The 14,663-nt window shown below is 50.3% G+C and overlaps 4 protein-coding genes across 4 annotated transcripts; 1 reads left to right on the top strand and 3 right to left on the bottom strand.

Moving 5' to 3' along the window:
- Nucleotides 1-134: 134 nt before the first annotated feature.
- Nucleotides 135-2,980, top strand: PSV08DRAFT_380997 (uncharacterized protein; the record flags this gene model as incomplete). Its single annotated transcript, XM_014225397.2, has 4 exons — nucleotides 135-306; nucleotides 364-441; nucleotides 499-1,476; nucleotides 1,556-2,980. The coding sequence occupies 4 exons, from the start codon at nucleotides 135-137 to the stop codon at nucleotides 2,896-2,898; spliced, it is 2,571 nt and encodes an 856-aa protein (XP_014080872.1). The 3' UTR covers nucleotides 2,899-2,980.
- Nucleotides 2,981-3,648: 668 nt separating this feature from the next.
- Nucleotides 3,649-4,265, bottom strand: PSV08DRAFT_365639 (uncharacterized protein; the record flags this gene model as incomplete). Its single annotated transcript, XM_014225396.2, has 1 exon — nucleotides 3,649-4,265. One exon carries the CDS (start codon nucleotides 4,263-4,265, stop codon nucleotides 3,885-3,887), a length of 381 nt encoding a protein of 126 aa, XP_014080871.1. The 3' UTR covers nucleotides 3,649-3,884.
- A 172-nt stretch (nucleotides 4,266-4,437) lies between these two features.
- Nucleotides 4,438-9,545, bottom strand: PSV08DRAFT_230215 (extragenic suppressor of kinetochore protein 1). The gene is made up of 6 exons (XM_014225393.2): nucleotides 8,810-9,545; nucleotides 7,251-8,762; nucleotides 6,521-7,204; nucleotides 5,695-6,057; nucleotides 4,812-5,306; nucleotides 4,438-4,751 (listed from the first exon to the last, which is right to left on the bottom strand). Exons 1-6 carry the CDS (start codon nucleotides 9,491-9,493, stop codon nucleotides 4,545-4,547), a joined length of 3,945 nt encoding a protein of 1,314 aa, XP_014080868.2. The 5' UTR covers nucleotides 9,494-9,545; the 3' UTR covers nucleotides 4,438-4,544.
- A 1,457-nt stretch (nucleotides 9,546-11,002) lies between these two features.
- Nucleotides 11,003-13,687, bottom strand: PSV08DRAFT_380995 (heterokaryon incompatibility protein-domain-containing protein; the record flags this gene model as incomplete). Its single annotated transcript, XM_014225392.2, has 2 exons — nucleotides 11,003-11,114; nucleotides 11,886-13,687. The coding sequence occupies 2 exons, from the start codon at nucleotides 13,685-13,687 to the stop codon at nucleotides 11,003-11,005; spliced, it is 1,914 nt and encodes a 637-aa protein (XP_014080867.2).
- Between the last annotated feature and the right edge of the window lie 976 nt (nucleotides 13,688-14,663).

The following is a 14,663-nucleotide window of genomic DNA, read 5'->3' as shown; positions in this document are numbered from 1 at the left end:
GTTCCGCGGGGTTGCGCGTGTGGAGCGACTTTATTGTGATTTATCCCGATGCCCGCTCACTGGAATCCTCTAAGCCCGCTACTTTCTTCCTTTTTGAACAATAAGAAACGCCTGTTTTCGAAGATGTCGCGCTGATGTCGGCTAGCTGGACCAATTACTCGGCTGGCAATGGCAGCCAAGCAGCCGCTCACGAAGACGATGGGCCAGTCTCGGTAGCAGGCGATATCCCTGCCTGCGTCAGCTGCAAGCAGCGCAAGCTGCGTTGCTCGCGCGAACTGCCTTCGTGTACTCATTGTCTGAGGCTCTGTACGTCGTTGTGTTTGATAGTCGTGACATGGTCGTCTCGCTGATCCTCACATGCAGCCTCTGAGTGTGTGTACCAGCCAAAGAACAAGCCTGGCCTTAAGCCAGGCGCCGTCGAGGCCTTGACTCGCCGCGTTGGTATGCCGATCTGATATCTTTCTGGGTTTGCTTGCAACGCGTCTCACAAATCTACAGCTCTTCTGGAAAGAATCCTTTTGGACGAAAAAGGTCAGGTTCGTGCGCGATATGTAGATGAGGATGCACCGACCAAAGGGCAGGCCATTGTTCATGAGACGCCACCCACGAGCACGAGCACGAGCACGACCATAACCACGACAGAAGCCGCGTTTCGTGTCCATGAGCAGCCTCAACCCAGCAAGCCTACTCCTGAACAGCGCTACGTGGAAGCTCCGAGAGAAAGCGCACCAGGAGTTCCCAAGGAAGAGAGCATGGCGCCAAATCCTCTGAAAAGAAGACGCCACACGCCCGTTCCTGAGAGTTGGCTCTTCCCGTTTGCAGATGTCGACATTGCCCAACACCTCCCGTCTCAGCCACTCCTCGAGAAGCTCGTGGATTTCTTCTGCATCTCTTTCCACCATTGGATCCCATATATCCACAAGGCGCGGCTCCAGAAACGGGTGCGCCAGGGCTCACAGGATCCCGGCCATGTCCTTGTTCTCCACGCTCTAGTCGCCGTTGCTTTGCGACATATGGAACCCAGCGTGCTTTTCTTGGATTCTGACCAGATCCACCAACAAATCAACATTTCGCGCATGATTGTGGAAACACATGCGATGCGAAATGTTACCATTGAGAGCCTACAGGCCCTCATCTTCCTCGTATTTGATCTCTTGAATGATGGCCAACCACAAAGGGCTTGGCCACTAATTGGATCGCTGACCAGGACGATTGACTACCTTCAGCTTACTACTGAGCCATCGCTCTTGCATTCCAGATCACTAATGGCACCTGTGCGTCTGGTCAAGCCTTCGAACGACTGGACGGAGCTGGAAGAACGCCGAAGGTTGTTCTGGATCATCTTCCTACTTGATCGATTTTGTTCGGCGTCTACAGGGTGGAACACCAGTCTCACCGCCGAAGATGTCCATCGTCGATTACCAGCAGATGGGGGCTATTTTACCCGTGAGGAGCCTGTCACCACTCCGTATTTCGGTACGTAAGCATATTTGATCGGCGCCCCGGAGGGAGATGTATGTATCAATCTTCCAGTATCGCTGACAACCCGTGACAGGGATCTGGAACAAAGCAGCGGCCCGCATCGGACGCTCATTAGCAAACGTACCAGCTCAGTACAATGAGGATGACCCTGGAACAGATCTGCCTCCAGGTGCCAGTCCAAACTCGACCAACAGCTACATAGACGCATCTAAACTTGGCGCTTTCGCGTACTGCGTTGAAGCAACCGAGAGTTTGAGCCAAGTGACCACATTCTTCCTCCAGCAACGGATCAACTGGCAAGACAAAGAACATGCTGTCAGCTGGCTGACGCGGTTCAAAGAACTTGATCTTCGGCTCGTCCAGTGGAAGATGTTTCTACCACCCAGATGGAAGGACTCCAACATATCTGCTGACCGGGCAGTGGTAGACATGGACCCAAATCTAACTCTAGCACACATTACTCACAACACATCGATGATACTGCTACATCACCCAATTGGATATCCCCCCAAAGAATGGAATGACTTTGTCGCGCTCCCGAAAGAATGCAGTGCGCAAACATGCGAGCTCGCGGCTGTCGAAACTTCGAACATCGTCAACAAGTTCCTTACCCACACCCCCATACCCTTTGTCAACGTACAATTCTCCTTTTGCGCCTTCGTAGCCGCCAAAGCCCTCCTATTTGGCCACCAAGCCACCCGGCGCCCTCTCCAACCCGAGTTCAACCGCCTAGTTCACGACCTCTGGGAAATGGCCACCCGCTGGCAAAAAAGCCGCGACACCAACCAGCGCCCCAACAACCAAGCAGCCATGTACGCCGACCAGCTCGAGCGACTCCAAGAAGCCTGCTACCACAACCCCCAATTCCGCTTCGACTTCTACGACCACAGCGGCATAGCACTATACCCCCAACATTTCGCCAGCCCAACCTACGCACCCACCCCGCAAACCCGCCCGGACAGCTCCGCCACCGACTACCCCATAAAGCATCAAACCCGTAAAACCAGCCTCACCACCCCTCAACTAACCCTCAGCCCAAGCACTAAACCACCACCACCACCTCAAGAACCCACCCATCACACCCTCACATCTCCCACAAGATACATCCCTCATCCACATCAAACCCACCTCTCTCCGCCCGCCCCCCAAACTCCCATCTACAAATCCCCACACATGCCCCAAACACCCTCTTACCCTCCTCCTCAGTCAATCTACCACGCCGCACCCCCATCTGGCAACCCACCCTACAATACTGCGGGGCTAGGAGCACAGGGCACGCAGCAGAGCGTACAAGATCAATCTCTGCTAAACCTATCCGACGCGTTTATGGATTCGCACTTTTTGGACATGGATCGCGTGATTACGTTTGAGGAGGCGAGCTTTCTCTTGCCAGGGGATGGGTTTCGGTGGCAGTGATTGATGATTCAGGAACCGGATTATGAGATCTTGCTGCTGGTGACAAGACAGTCTGGAGGAAAGAGAGAATGCGAAAGTGGCCAAACATGGTTTGAACTTTCACTTCTTCGTATGAAATAGTGACTTTTGCATTTCGCAAATGGGGGTTTGTTTGTTTGTTTTTCGGTACCTCTGTATATAGCTGGGGATGAGATGTGTACAAAGTCAGAGGTCGGCGGGAGCAAGGTGATGAACGCGGAGTGTTAATAAATTGCTTGATACCCCTCCCCTCATTGTCTGAATGAATGAGATTGTTTGACATACGTGGTTTACTGTGAGAGTATGTGGGAAGAACCCCCGAAACGCACTCAGACAAGAATGTGATGTAAACTTCTTGAATCTTTCCCCCACTAAAACCTAAAAAAAATCACTACCCGACACCAAAGCCCGTTTCCGTATTCAAACTCATTTTCCTTTTGAATTTGGAAACTGCAGAAAGCAGTTGTTAAGTCTCGGTGGCGAAGAAAATTTGTTATATTTCCATTCACTTGACTACTGCACTACTTCCTGAGCTTAAGAAAACTGTATCTAGCCATTTTAAATCAACCTGTATCAGCTAATACAGATTCTCGGATTTTTTGTAAGAAGGACAAGGCGTGAAGGAAGATACAAACAAATAACCATAGATACAAGCACCAACTGGCAAGCCTAACAAGCCTTTTGACTTCAAAAGAAAACACTTTCAAATTCATGAAGCTTCAGTTCCATACAGTATCTCTCTTGAACCCCGCTCCTCGTACATCTAGCTGCCCACCATACAGCGTAGGCGAAGGTAAAATGTACTCATATCCACCATAGTAAGACTCGTGACTAGAAACACTATGTATCTACACCCGTTTACTACAAGCGATAGTCCGACTTCCGACACTACACTGAGTTCCTCCCGTGGTATACCACAGCCTGCCTTCTACCACTCAACCGACAATGTAAATGTCCACACATCCCATTCAATCATCAGTGTCGAACTCCATGAGTACATCCAAGTCCTCCTCATAAAATTCCTCTTCATAATCAGATGTTTCAGATTCGGATGGTTCGGATGATTCTGGTTCGGGTTCTGGCCTTTCAAAGAGTTGTACGCGGCAGGTCGGGCACGTAGTTACAAAATTAAGCCAGGTGGTGATGCAGTGGTGACAAAAGACATTGTTGCAGCATGGCATCTGCATGGGTACGTGGCTTTCGGCATCTTCTTCGGTGGCATCGCTTGGGGTATTAGGTGCTGACGTAAACTGCTCCTGACAGATGGGACAGTCTGGGTCCTCATCCGGTACGGGACATGCGGCGAGGCCGTGAGCGAGAAAATCGGCTTTGGTAGGCAGGTCGGACATTGGCATGAGACTTGTGGGCTGAATATGTTATGTGGGGAAGAGTATGCCAGAGTGGGACGGATCGAGCGTTGAGTTTACGTTCAGACGTGCTGCGGAGGGGTGTGGCCTTATTTGTGGATGAGTGAAAGAGCCAAGGCAGTGACCACGCAAAAGCCTTTCAGCTACGAGCCCATGACCTTCTACACGCTCAATGGATGATTGTGTATGATTGACATCAATTCATTAAACCATTGCCGTAGCTCTGAGTATCGTTTGCTAGACGTTTGCACCTCCAGCCGATTACGGTGCCCATTTCGCGATATTGTTCGGAATCAATCTCTTGAACATGTCCAGCTGCTTGGCATGCAGCGCCATTTTCGCACTCAGAATCTCCGGTCGTAACTGCAGTGTGCGATCGATGCGTTGCTGGGAGCCACTAAAGACGACCGTATAGTCTGGTAAATGAGTATTTGGGGGCAACGAAGATGCAGCCGTGATAGTGCAATACTGCGAATACGCCTTAGCACTTGGAAAACTATCGGATTGTGGAAGAGTAGTTTTGCATACCTTTCCAATGATGCTACCCCTCCCTATCACAGCACCGACTTCAATCACAGTGCCTTCGCCTACCTCGGCAGCTTCAACTACTGCGTTCGATTCAACGACTACGTTCCTTCCAAGTACCGTTCCCTCGCTCCTCATGGATTCTCTGACATTCGCATTACTGCGCGCCGACATGTTGGTACGCCGACCTTCACTATCCAGTTCAGATCCCATACCTACGCCGACTTTTGCCCGCTCGAAAATAACACATCCTTCGTCCAATACGACTGGCGCCAATGCGCTGCTGAGCTTGCTATGTGGGTGCAGTACAGTATTCGGGCCAATCGTTATCGGGTGAAGGCCGGTAAGTTGCGCGTGCTGGGCAATGAGAACGGAAGAGTCTAACACAATCGATGACGGCTTCGGAAGGAGAGATGTGCGTTTTGGTGCTCCGGACACACGGCGATCCGACGTGGGACGGCCTGTAGTTAGTTGGGCGGACATTTGTGATGTCGATGTCTGTATGCGGAATCAAGAGAGCTGGAGTTGCAATCAGTGGATCCCCGCGAAAACGCGCTACGGCGTTAGCGTATCGCCGAGTCACATGATAAGTATTTCGGTAGGTGCATGTAGTACTGAATCTCTAGCATCCTAATCATATATCATGTCCCCTAGCTATATGCAATAGCATAAATATACCTCGAATACGCAAGCCTACACTAAGCCTCCTATGGTAAAGGGTTGGGTATCTCATAAACATGCATTACTACATCTCACATCCATTCATCCTGTATACTGCAGACGACCAATGTAGTCATCCTGCAGGCGACATATGCACGATCTATAAAATCAAAAACCATGCCAATCCATGCAAAACAGACAACCAACCGTTCAAACACTACACTACAAACTTCCGTGCTCCACCACCACTCGTCTCATTGCCTTCCCCGTCACTGTCAAGCTCCGCTTTCTCAGGGCTAGCACACTTCTCAGGAGAGTTTCTCCCGAACTCATGGCCTCCCTCTCCTTGTCCTTCGCCGCTGTGCATGCTGTCGTCGTCAGATGAGTCTTCGATGCCTTCAAACATGCGAGCAAAACGTTGATGGCCTTCGCGTTCTTCCTCTTCTTGCGTCTTGGGCAATGAATCGTCGTCTAGGTCGTCCTCTGCGTCACGTGCCGATTCGATTTGGGCCTTGCGTTGGGCGAGCCGGAGAGCGAATTGGCGACGCGCTCGCGAGGGCGGTACTTGCAGAGGCTGTGGGATGCTTGACTAGAAAAGGGTTGGTGTTAGTGTAACAGGTCAAGAGCTAGTATAAATGCTGACCAGCGAGACGGAGATGGAACGCGACCAAAAGAAATTACAGGGGAAGACCGAAATTGAACAACCAAACATGATGGTGAGATGAAGACAGCGGTAGGGAGGGCATGCTAGATCATGGAAATCATCTTTTCACACAAAGGAAATGACGAAGGACCACATCTCACGATGTGTATTACTACATGTATCATACACCCTGTTGGATGGCCGAGGAATGTATGTACACAAGAGATGATGTTTGTTCCATGGATCCAGCATGTGAGCCCTCTACTAGTCCCAACTCATGATACAAACAGGTATAAGAAAAGGAAACGCACCAAGGGCGGAAAACGACCGCGGTGGTAGCGTGTGTATGGTCGGGGCCATGTGATTATCGATAGTCCATATCAGCATCGTCAAATGAGATTTCACCCACTTGTTCGGAGTCGTCGACAGGTCCCTGTCGTTCCCGTTCTCTCTCGGTGTCGACATCGTCCATGTCTTCGTCTTCTTCATCACTCGAGTTAGTAAAGCCACTAAGCAAGGAGCCACCGCTGAAGGTGTACCCACCACCTCCAGTGTCACCAGCATTGGTGAGCTCCATGCTGTCGAGGCCTATAGCACCGTTGCCGGCGAGGCTAGCGTTGGAGAGTCCTCCACTGTCGCCTACAAAGTTATTCGCTGCGTTGACAGCGTTGAGCACCGCTTGTCTTGGGCCAACGCTCATGTCGGGTCGTACTCCTCCGAGGATGGCATTGTCTCGTTCTCGTGTCTCGGCTAGGACGTGTTCGACGTAATGCACCCACTCTTCAGCGTGGACCTTTTCCAGGACCATGGGTGATAGGACTTCATCCGTGTGTCGCTCAGTAAATTTGAGCACTTCTTCTGCGATAAGCGTGAGATGGCCCATGTATCCTAGTCGCATATGTGTCTCCTTGTGCGATTTGTCGCTCTCTTCTTGTCCCTTGATGATTCGTTCAGTTATGGCGCCGCTGTCGAAAAGGTTAATTGCTAATTGCCGGTTGTACCCATGCTCCATCTGGCCGTTGAACACCTGTTGAACAACGTCATATACCACATTGTGTAGAAAGTTGTTCCAAGGGAAACGGAAGAAGAAGTCCTACAGGTGTTAGAAATTGCAGCCAGTGGTCTTGATAAGAGCTTACAAGTATAGTTGGCACAACTCTGTTCTCGACAAACGTAATTTTCAACAAATCACCAACCACGGGCGTTCCGTCGATATCGACCTCGAACCCTACAGTCTCTTCGGTACTTCCAAAAACCACAGAGCGGACGCTTTGAGTTTCATCAATCGGGGTAATTTCAGAAAGATCCGATCCTGGCACAGGTGCAGTGAACCGCGAAGTGTCGACCTTCGCTGGCGAGGAGCTATTATCGCGGTTCTTACCCGCAAAAAGCGGTGCTGGTTTATCGTCAGGGTGAGGTGACAGAGGAGGATCTGGTAGATCGAGGTTACCAGATTCTGAGGTCTGATTGAGTTGCTGTGTTAGCAGAGATGGCGAGGACTTGGTCTCGGTCTCAGGTTTCTCGATCCTTGCAGATTCCGAGGGCTCCCGACGATCGTTCATAACAGTATCGTTACCCAGACCGAGATCGTCAACCTTGGCCGTTAGACCTGCTGATGTGGGGGATTCTGCATCGTCTATAGGTTTGGCGGGAGAAGGAGCCGCTTCAGCAGACGCAGTAGAGTCTTTGGGTGGTGTGAGAGGCTCATCAACAAATTCACCGTCGTCACCCACAACCTTGCTGGTGGATGTTTCCTTGGGTGCATCCCTAGGAACCACTTTAGGTGAAGGTTCCAATGGCGCGCCAATCTGTTCCTTTTCATTTGCACTCTCTTTTGGATCTTCAACAGCGACCTCTGGCGCAACAACCTTTTCAAAGTCATCCTCAGAACTGTTCTGCACGTGCAGAGGCTTAATCTCAGCAGGCGAGTCCATAGATGGGGCGCGCGCATGATGGAACCCTTGACTATCGACACTGGTGGAGAAGTCGCCTGGGTTCCCGTGGTTAGCTGACGTTAGTTTACCGTCGGCTTTCAAACGTTCTCGCTCGGCATCTCGTCTTCGGACTTCGGACTCACTACCGCGCTCATTGAGCAGCGCCATGTTGCTACAGTGCAGCAGTTCAGCCATTAGCTCGCAAGTCTTGAAGCGGTCGAATCCGAGAGGCTCTATCTTGTCACCAAAGGCCGTCTTGAGTTCTCGCTTCTTCCTTGTGATGGTGCCATCTGACTCTGTCACTACCTGGCTGGAGCTGTTGACCAGTTCCATGAACTGCGGAATATGATTTGCAAACTGTCGAAGTAGCGTTCCCAAGTAGATGGGATCTGAGTTCTTGGGTACTGGACCGATTTGGTTCTCCAAATCGTAGTCGGAATTGTTTTTTCGGATGACCTCGATGATGATGCCTACGCCGACAGTAAGTGGGTTACCGCCGTGGAGCATGTACTCTATCAATTGCTTGAGACATGACTCGGAAACAAGTTGCCGGGTAAGCTCATTTGGCCCAATCACCGACTGGTCCTGTGTTGTAGCATTTGCAGATATAGTAATGATAGCCTTGAGAAAATCGCCGGCCGATGTTTGAGTGGAGGTTGATTGGTCTGGTTGGAGGAAGGCAATCAATCGTGGGACGAGGTCCTGCTGTTGTAACCACTGCGCTTTTGTCAGTCCTGCCTATCGATCTGAATGGCTGCACCCACATCAACAATGCCTTGGCCGCCTTCACTCTTCTCAAGGCTGATAATCTTCAATAGCAGGTCCATGATGACTGGGCAGTCAACGTGTTGGAGCATGTCTGGCACAACGTTGTCCAGAGACTTGAAGAAATCGAGCATCTCCTCCATCTTGCGGTCGAGCAGCGACTCGTTGACTTTTGTGAAGTAGCCGGCCTGGACAGGGTCAAGTGGGGCAGGCTGCTTGATGTAGGCCCAGAACTGGCGCAGGCTGTCCTGGTTCTCGAGCACGGCTTCCGATATGGACCATACTTCAGAGGATAGGATTTCGCACGATACGTAAGCGTACTTCATCCGCTGGCGCTCCTCCTTGCTCTCCTCGGTGTCGCCTGCGTCCGACTTTGTGGTCGATGTTGAGCGGGCCCTGACTCTGCCAAAGAAGCCAGCGCGGCTGGGACTTCTCGCCTCGTGCGCCAGCGAGCTTCCTTGGTCGTCGTCGTGGGGCAGGTTGGGCCTGGCGGCGATGACATAGCGCAGCAGGCGCTCCAAGACATTTTCGTCGCGAAGGTATTCTATAAGCTTCGAGTTCTGCTGCTTGAGCTCCTGTATCAGGTCCGACTCGTCCAGCAGCTCTTCGACGGTGACATCAGGCTTATCGAGAATGCTGTCCAGCGACGACAGCTGTGCGTAGCCGCCAAAGCGCCAGAACATGGTCGTATGCGGTGCCTGCGGCTACAAGGGCGGGGCAGGGAAGGGGCCGGGCGAGGGACTCGAGAGCAGCAACTGTAGGCCGGTGGGGCTGGACATGCGTACGTACGACTACTGCAGCGACCAATGCGTCATGGGAAGCAGAAATACCGATGCAACGAAAAGGGCCTGCACAGAAGACGGGCGTCTTGGTTAGCAACAAGTGCTCGGGGGGTGTAAGACAGTGGAGGGCGCGTGTGGTCAGGGCTGAGGCTCGGGCAGCGGGCAGCGGGCGGGCTGAGTGCAGTAGGTGGGACAGGTACCTACAAGCGAACAAGACAGCGGGGGAGGGCAACGGCAAGCGAGACGGGCGCGAGGCTTGCAATCAATGCATCTACTCGGAGACGCTGCGTCGTGGCCGGCTCGTTACAGATACATACAAGCGGGGAAAGCCGGCGACCGAAATGCAATCTGGCGTGGGTGCACTGAGGCGAAGGCGAAGTACGGGGGTGAATGGATTTGTTGGGTTTTTTTGGTGGTGACAGAGGGCTAGGAGAAGCTGCGTACTGGTAGGTAGTAGCGTGCTTGCAGATCCCAGCTTGACTTGCAACCTCGTTGATAACAGACCGACCGACAGACAGACAGCAGCCACAGCATGCATGCATCCAGCTACTAACCCAAGTACATAGAGCACGTATGCACGCCGGCATGTGGATTACTTGCAGGCCACACGAGGCCCTGGTCATGACGCAACTACAGATTTGTCCATTACCATCCATCACGCTACTAGCCTCCCTGTTCAAAGCCTTTGCTCTACTAGTACAACATGCAGCCCACAAGAGAAACGACCACTTTGCCTGCATGCGGCGTGAACATGCCCTTCTCTACCATCTTGAGAAGCCGCCTAGTACGACGCGCCGGTCCTTGGGCTGGGCAGCAAGACAGTTAGGCATCAAAATCTGTGCCATCACCTGCCAACCCGAACCCCGTCGCCATGGCCATGACCGGCACTCGCGATGCCGCTCTCGGTAGCAGTCCACGTGACCTGCGATGACGTTTGCGGGAACGGCCGGCGCTTAGAGACGACCTTGGACACGACTCCCAAGACCGCCTCATGCCCATCTCGCCGTGACCTAATCCATTCACTGATTCATGGAAATAACCAAGCGTCTGTATGCAGAACCTCTACTTGCATACAATACACGTACATTTCGATTGCGTCTGGCGAAGCAGTCATGTGCGAACGGTCTGGTCACGTGATGCTACAACACTCTTATATCCATATCATCATCCACGCGCACGAGTACCAAGATACTGACATTTCATGTTCATCAAAACTCTGAATCTTCATTCTTGTGAGCCTTGACTATCACTGGAAAGATAGGGACTTTACTGCTGAGCATTCACAAGATCCATACCTATGCTCAAGCATCGCCCCAAGCCAGCCAAGAAAGAGGGAGAATAACAGATCTGCAGTTCACCACAAAGCCCTCCCACTCACCCCTACCTAACTCGCCCGCCCAAATCCAGTTTTTACTTTCCCCAAGCTAAACTACCATGTTCCTCTCCAAGACCTTGGCCACCATTCTCCTCGCCATCAGCGCCGCAAGTGCTGCCGCCATCCCCAACCTCGAATCCCGGGCCACTTGCAAGTGGTGCAGTGCATCAGAAAGCACAGATCCTTCCAACATGAGTTCAATAAGACCGCGTCGCTGATATTCACCAAGATTCAATATACCCTAACCGTTCTGTGCAGTGTATAGTGGGCTATTGCAATTTTGACCCAAGAATCGGATATTATTGCCCCGCCAGTCAAAGCTACTAGAGTACCGGTCAGCGGGTCTCTATAGAATTGAGTAAAATGAGGGGAGGATCGTCTAACAATAGCTTACGAATCGGGGCTTATAACCCTGGATTCAGAAGGACGAGTACCACATAATGTCTTAGAACTCTCTAATGTGAATGTTTACATTATTGGTTTAAGCTTAAGCCTTTAGATTAACAGAATCCATTATCTAAGCCCTGACGTGAGGTTACTAACAAACAGCGAATACCAGATTCGCCAAAGCAAAGAGGGAGAGCATCTACAATGCTAAACCTTTAATTTATTCAGCATCGCTATCAGTAAACAGGTATAGAAAGTTTCGACCCACAAGTCTCACTTCAAAGAGACGAGCTACAGTGGAAGAGTAATGAAACATGCTACTAATTACCCTAGTTAGATAAGCATTGGTAGATGTATACGAGTTTTTCTCTCCCAACATGGACGCCCGACTCGCCAGCTTATTAAGCACTATACTAGCGGAGCATCTAATATCTACGTCTTGTCCACTATCGAAAAGTCAGAGCTTCCATCTGTACATTTCCCTGTGCGTGCTCTTGTAATATTTCGCCTTTCATAACTCCATGTACGTACGATTCTCCTACAAAAAGCCAATCATCAGCTTCTGGCCGGATAATGTAGGGTACACCGCCACCAGGAATGATGGCGACAGTGTCGTTCACTTTGGAGTCGGAAGGACCAATACCCATGCGACCAGCCGATGTAATGAAGAAGCATCGACCGTAGCAGAAGTTGCGAGCTAGAGCAGCGTATTGTTCGGGTTCGCCGTTTTCCGAGGATGCCTTCAGCCATTGCAAGAAATGACCGTCTTCGCTATCGTAGAGTGCAAATGTTGCCATCAGCTTCTCGTTCGCTAGAACTAGCTGATAGAGATATGCAAGACCGTCTTCGAAGAACTGCATCCAAGATCGACCGCCGAGACGCTGTTGTTCTGCAGCTGTTGTTTGTATAAACTGCATCGACCACGTTTCTATCTTCTTCTCTATTAGCAGTGCAGTCGCTACCGCACATACTCGTGCTATGATTGAAGCAAAGTTTCTATCGAAATCGGATCTAAGGATCTTTTCGTCACTCATCGAGGTAATTTGGGATATCTTGTCGACCCTCATACCATCGAGGCAAAGGACGTCACTGTCTTCAGTAACGTGTACTTTAAGTGACAGGTTTCCAGCTGCGACATAGTGTTCAGGAAATCCGAGACACACGGGTTTTTTGTTGTCAGAGTAGTGTAACCAAGAAAAGCTTTTCCGAATGTTACTATCGTCGACTGCGAAGTCACTCCAATTTGGTAGCCAAGATGGGAAGTCTTCAAAATGATCCTTGCGTCGCCTTTTAGATAAGCTTCCATTTGTGCCGTGACTTCGCGTGAATATAGAGAGCGAGCCATCATGCTCCAGAAAGTACCGTGTGACTTTTTGATACGCCTGCTTTATATCGAGGGAGTAATCTGGCAAAATTTCTCTAGGAGTCTCAGCAGCTAGGCCAAGTAACGCGTAGATCTTATCTCTCTGGTCTGTGGCGTGGAATTTGTTTTGAGTAATTGACATCAGAGCAACCAAAGGCCACTTCGCACGTGCTCTTCGTAAGTAGCCAATGTTATCGATATGCAGTAATGCGCTGGGAGTCTGATGAAGGCGTAGATAACCGTTTCGTCGCATCCAGGACGCGGCCCATTCTACACGATGCCAGGGGTAGAGCTTGTCTCCATGAACAATAATAGGATCTTGCGGGGACAGGACCGTCTCTTGGACAACCCAAATCCTCGTAAACCAACGGAGCTGGAAGAGTTGAAATAGTGCCCGCCAACTAGGGGAGGTCCAATCGGGAAGCCCTGATGCTTGATGGAACGAATCCGAATACGTCCGCAATGGAATCTCCTCAGGAGAAGACAGATCTGGATAATGTGCTCGGAAGACTTGGTAGATTCTATCAACAAGATCCCATCCTAGCATCGACGAGTCGATTGAAGGCCCCAGCCAAATTAGCGTTCTAACGGCGCCGGAATAAATCTCCCTCATCAGGCTCACTTGAGATGATCGTTCGGTAGTACAATTTTGATTGACGCAAATGCTGTCAATCCAGATTAGGTTTAAAGGAGGATCTAGTGATGTGGCGTGGCTCGCGAGAGCTCGAAGCCGACCAATGCCATCGGCGAGCTGGGAGCTTACATTATGTTTGTAACCACCGATCTGAATTGAGGTATCATGCGCGAACTCGCTCCAGGAATGACTAAGAGCGTAGAATGGAGACGCCGCTCTCAACTCAGTCTCTTCGAAGACCCCTATGTCGGTATCCAGTCCATTGGTGTTCAGTCGAAGGAGTCTGATGTGTCGTGGCAACAATGTCGAATACACTGTGTTTTGTTCAATGCTCATCATAGTATCCTGTCTCTACAGGCTTCAAGGATAACTTTAGGTCCTTTGGTAGTAATAAGTTGTAAGAATGAAGGTAAAGTTTCGAAAGCGTTATGCCAGCATACCGGTATAAAGCTATGTCAGCTAGGTTTTCCGGGGGAAATATAAATCATTGACATGTGTTCTTATATATCCTCCAAGGCATATAAAAGTTTTGCAACAATAAGCAACACGAATGGCGTGCTTGTTCAGTTACTCTGGTTTTGTTAACAGATTCATAAGCCGCATACTATAAATTTAGTGCCCATACTTGCTTGTCTATTTTGTCATACGAGGCGCATTCTAAGATGAGATAGGCCACGTAGTCACCGCATAATTGGCCCGTAGTTGGGCAAGCTCAGCCTTCTCACAAAACGCCACGTATTGACATCTTAGGCTGCAGTGTTGGTCCCTCTATGATTGGTCTGCATGAGCTGCTCCCGAATTCCCGGTGTCTTGACCATTGACCGGTGAACAGCTTGCCTTACGCCATGAGCAGTGCCTTAGAGAATACAACTGCTTACTAGTTGAGATGGAAATAATCATGCAAGTGATACTTTATCAACTATGATCAATATGTGTTATCGTGCCTTAGATCCTCCCCACTATGTTCATATACTGCGACAGAACTTCCGTAGCAACTACATCTTCCTTAACATACGTGTTTTCAGCTTTAAACGCTGAAAGTATATATGTCATCGCTACGCTGGATATGCAGGATTGCATGTTGTGTGCATGAGCTAGTGGTAGATTGCGCCCAGTAGACGTGAGCCAATGAACATCTAGCTTCATAAACAAGCTGCAATATTGACCAAAAGCTTGGTGTTATTTATGAAGTCAATATAGCTTTGTGCACCTTACTTCTTAAGCTACTGCCTGTCCAGCCTAAACTACGAAGTTCTTAACGTATCCATTTCGTATCAAGATATCGACGACACATGTCCATTCCACAAAGCTT

Source organism: Bipolaris maydis (genome assembly GCF_028858645.1).
Source record: "Bipolaris maydis strain C4 unplaced genomic scaffold PSV08scaffold_15, whole genome shotgun sequence".
NCBI lineage: Eukaryota > Fungi > Ascomycota > Dothideomycetes > Pleosporales > Pleosporaceae > Bipolaris > Bipolaris maydis.
This window is presented reverse-complemented; position numbering and strand designations above follow the sequence as displayed.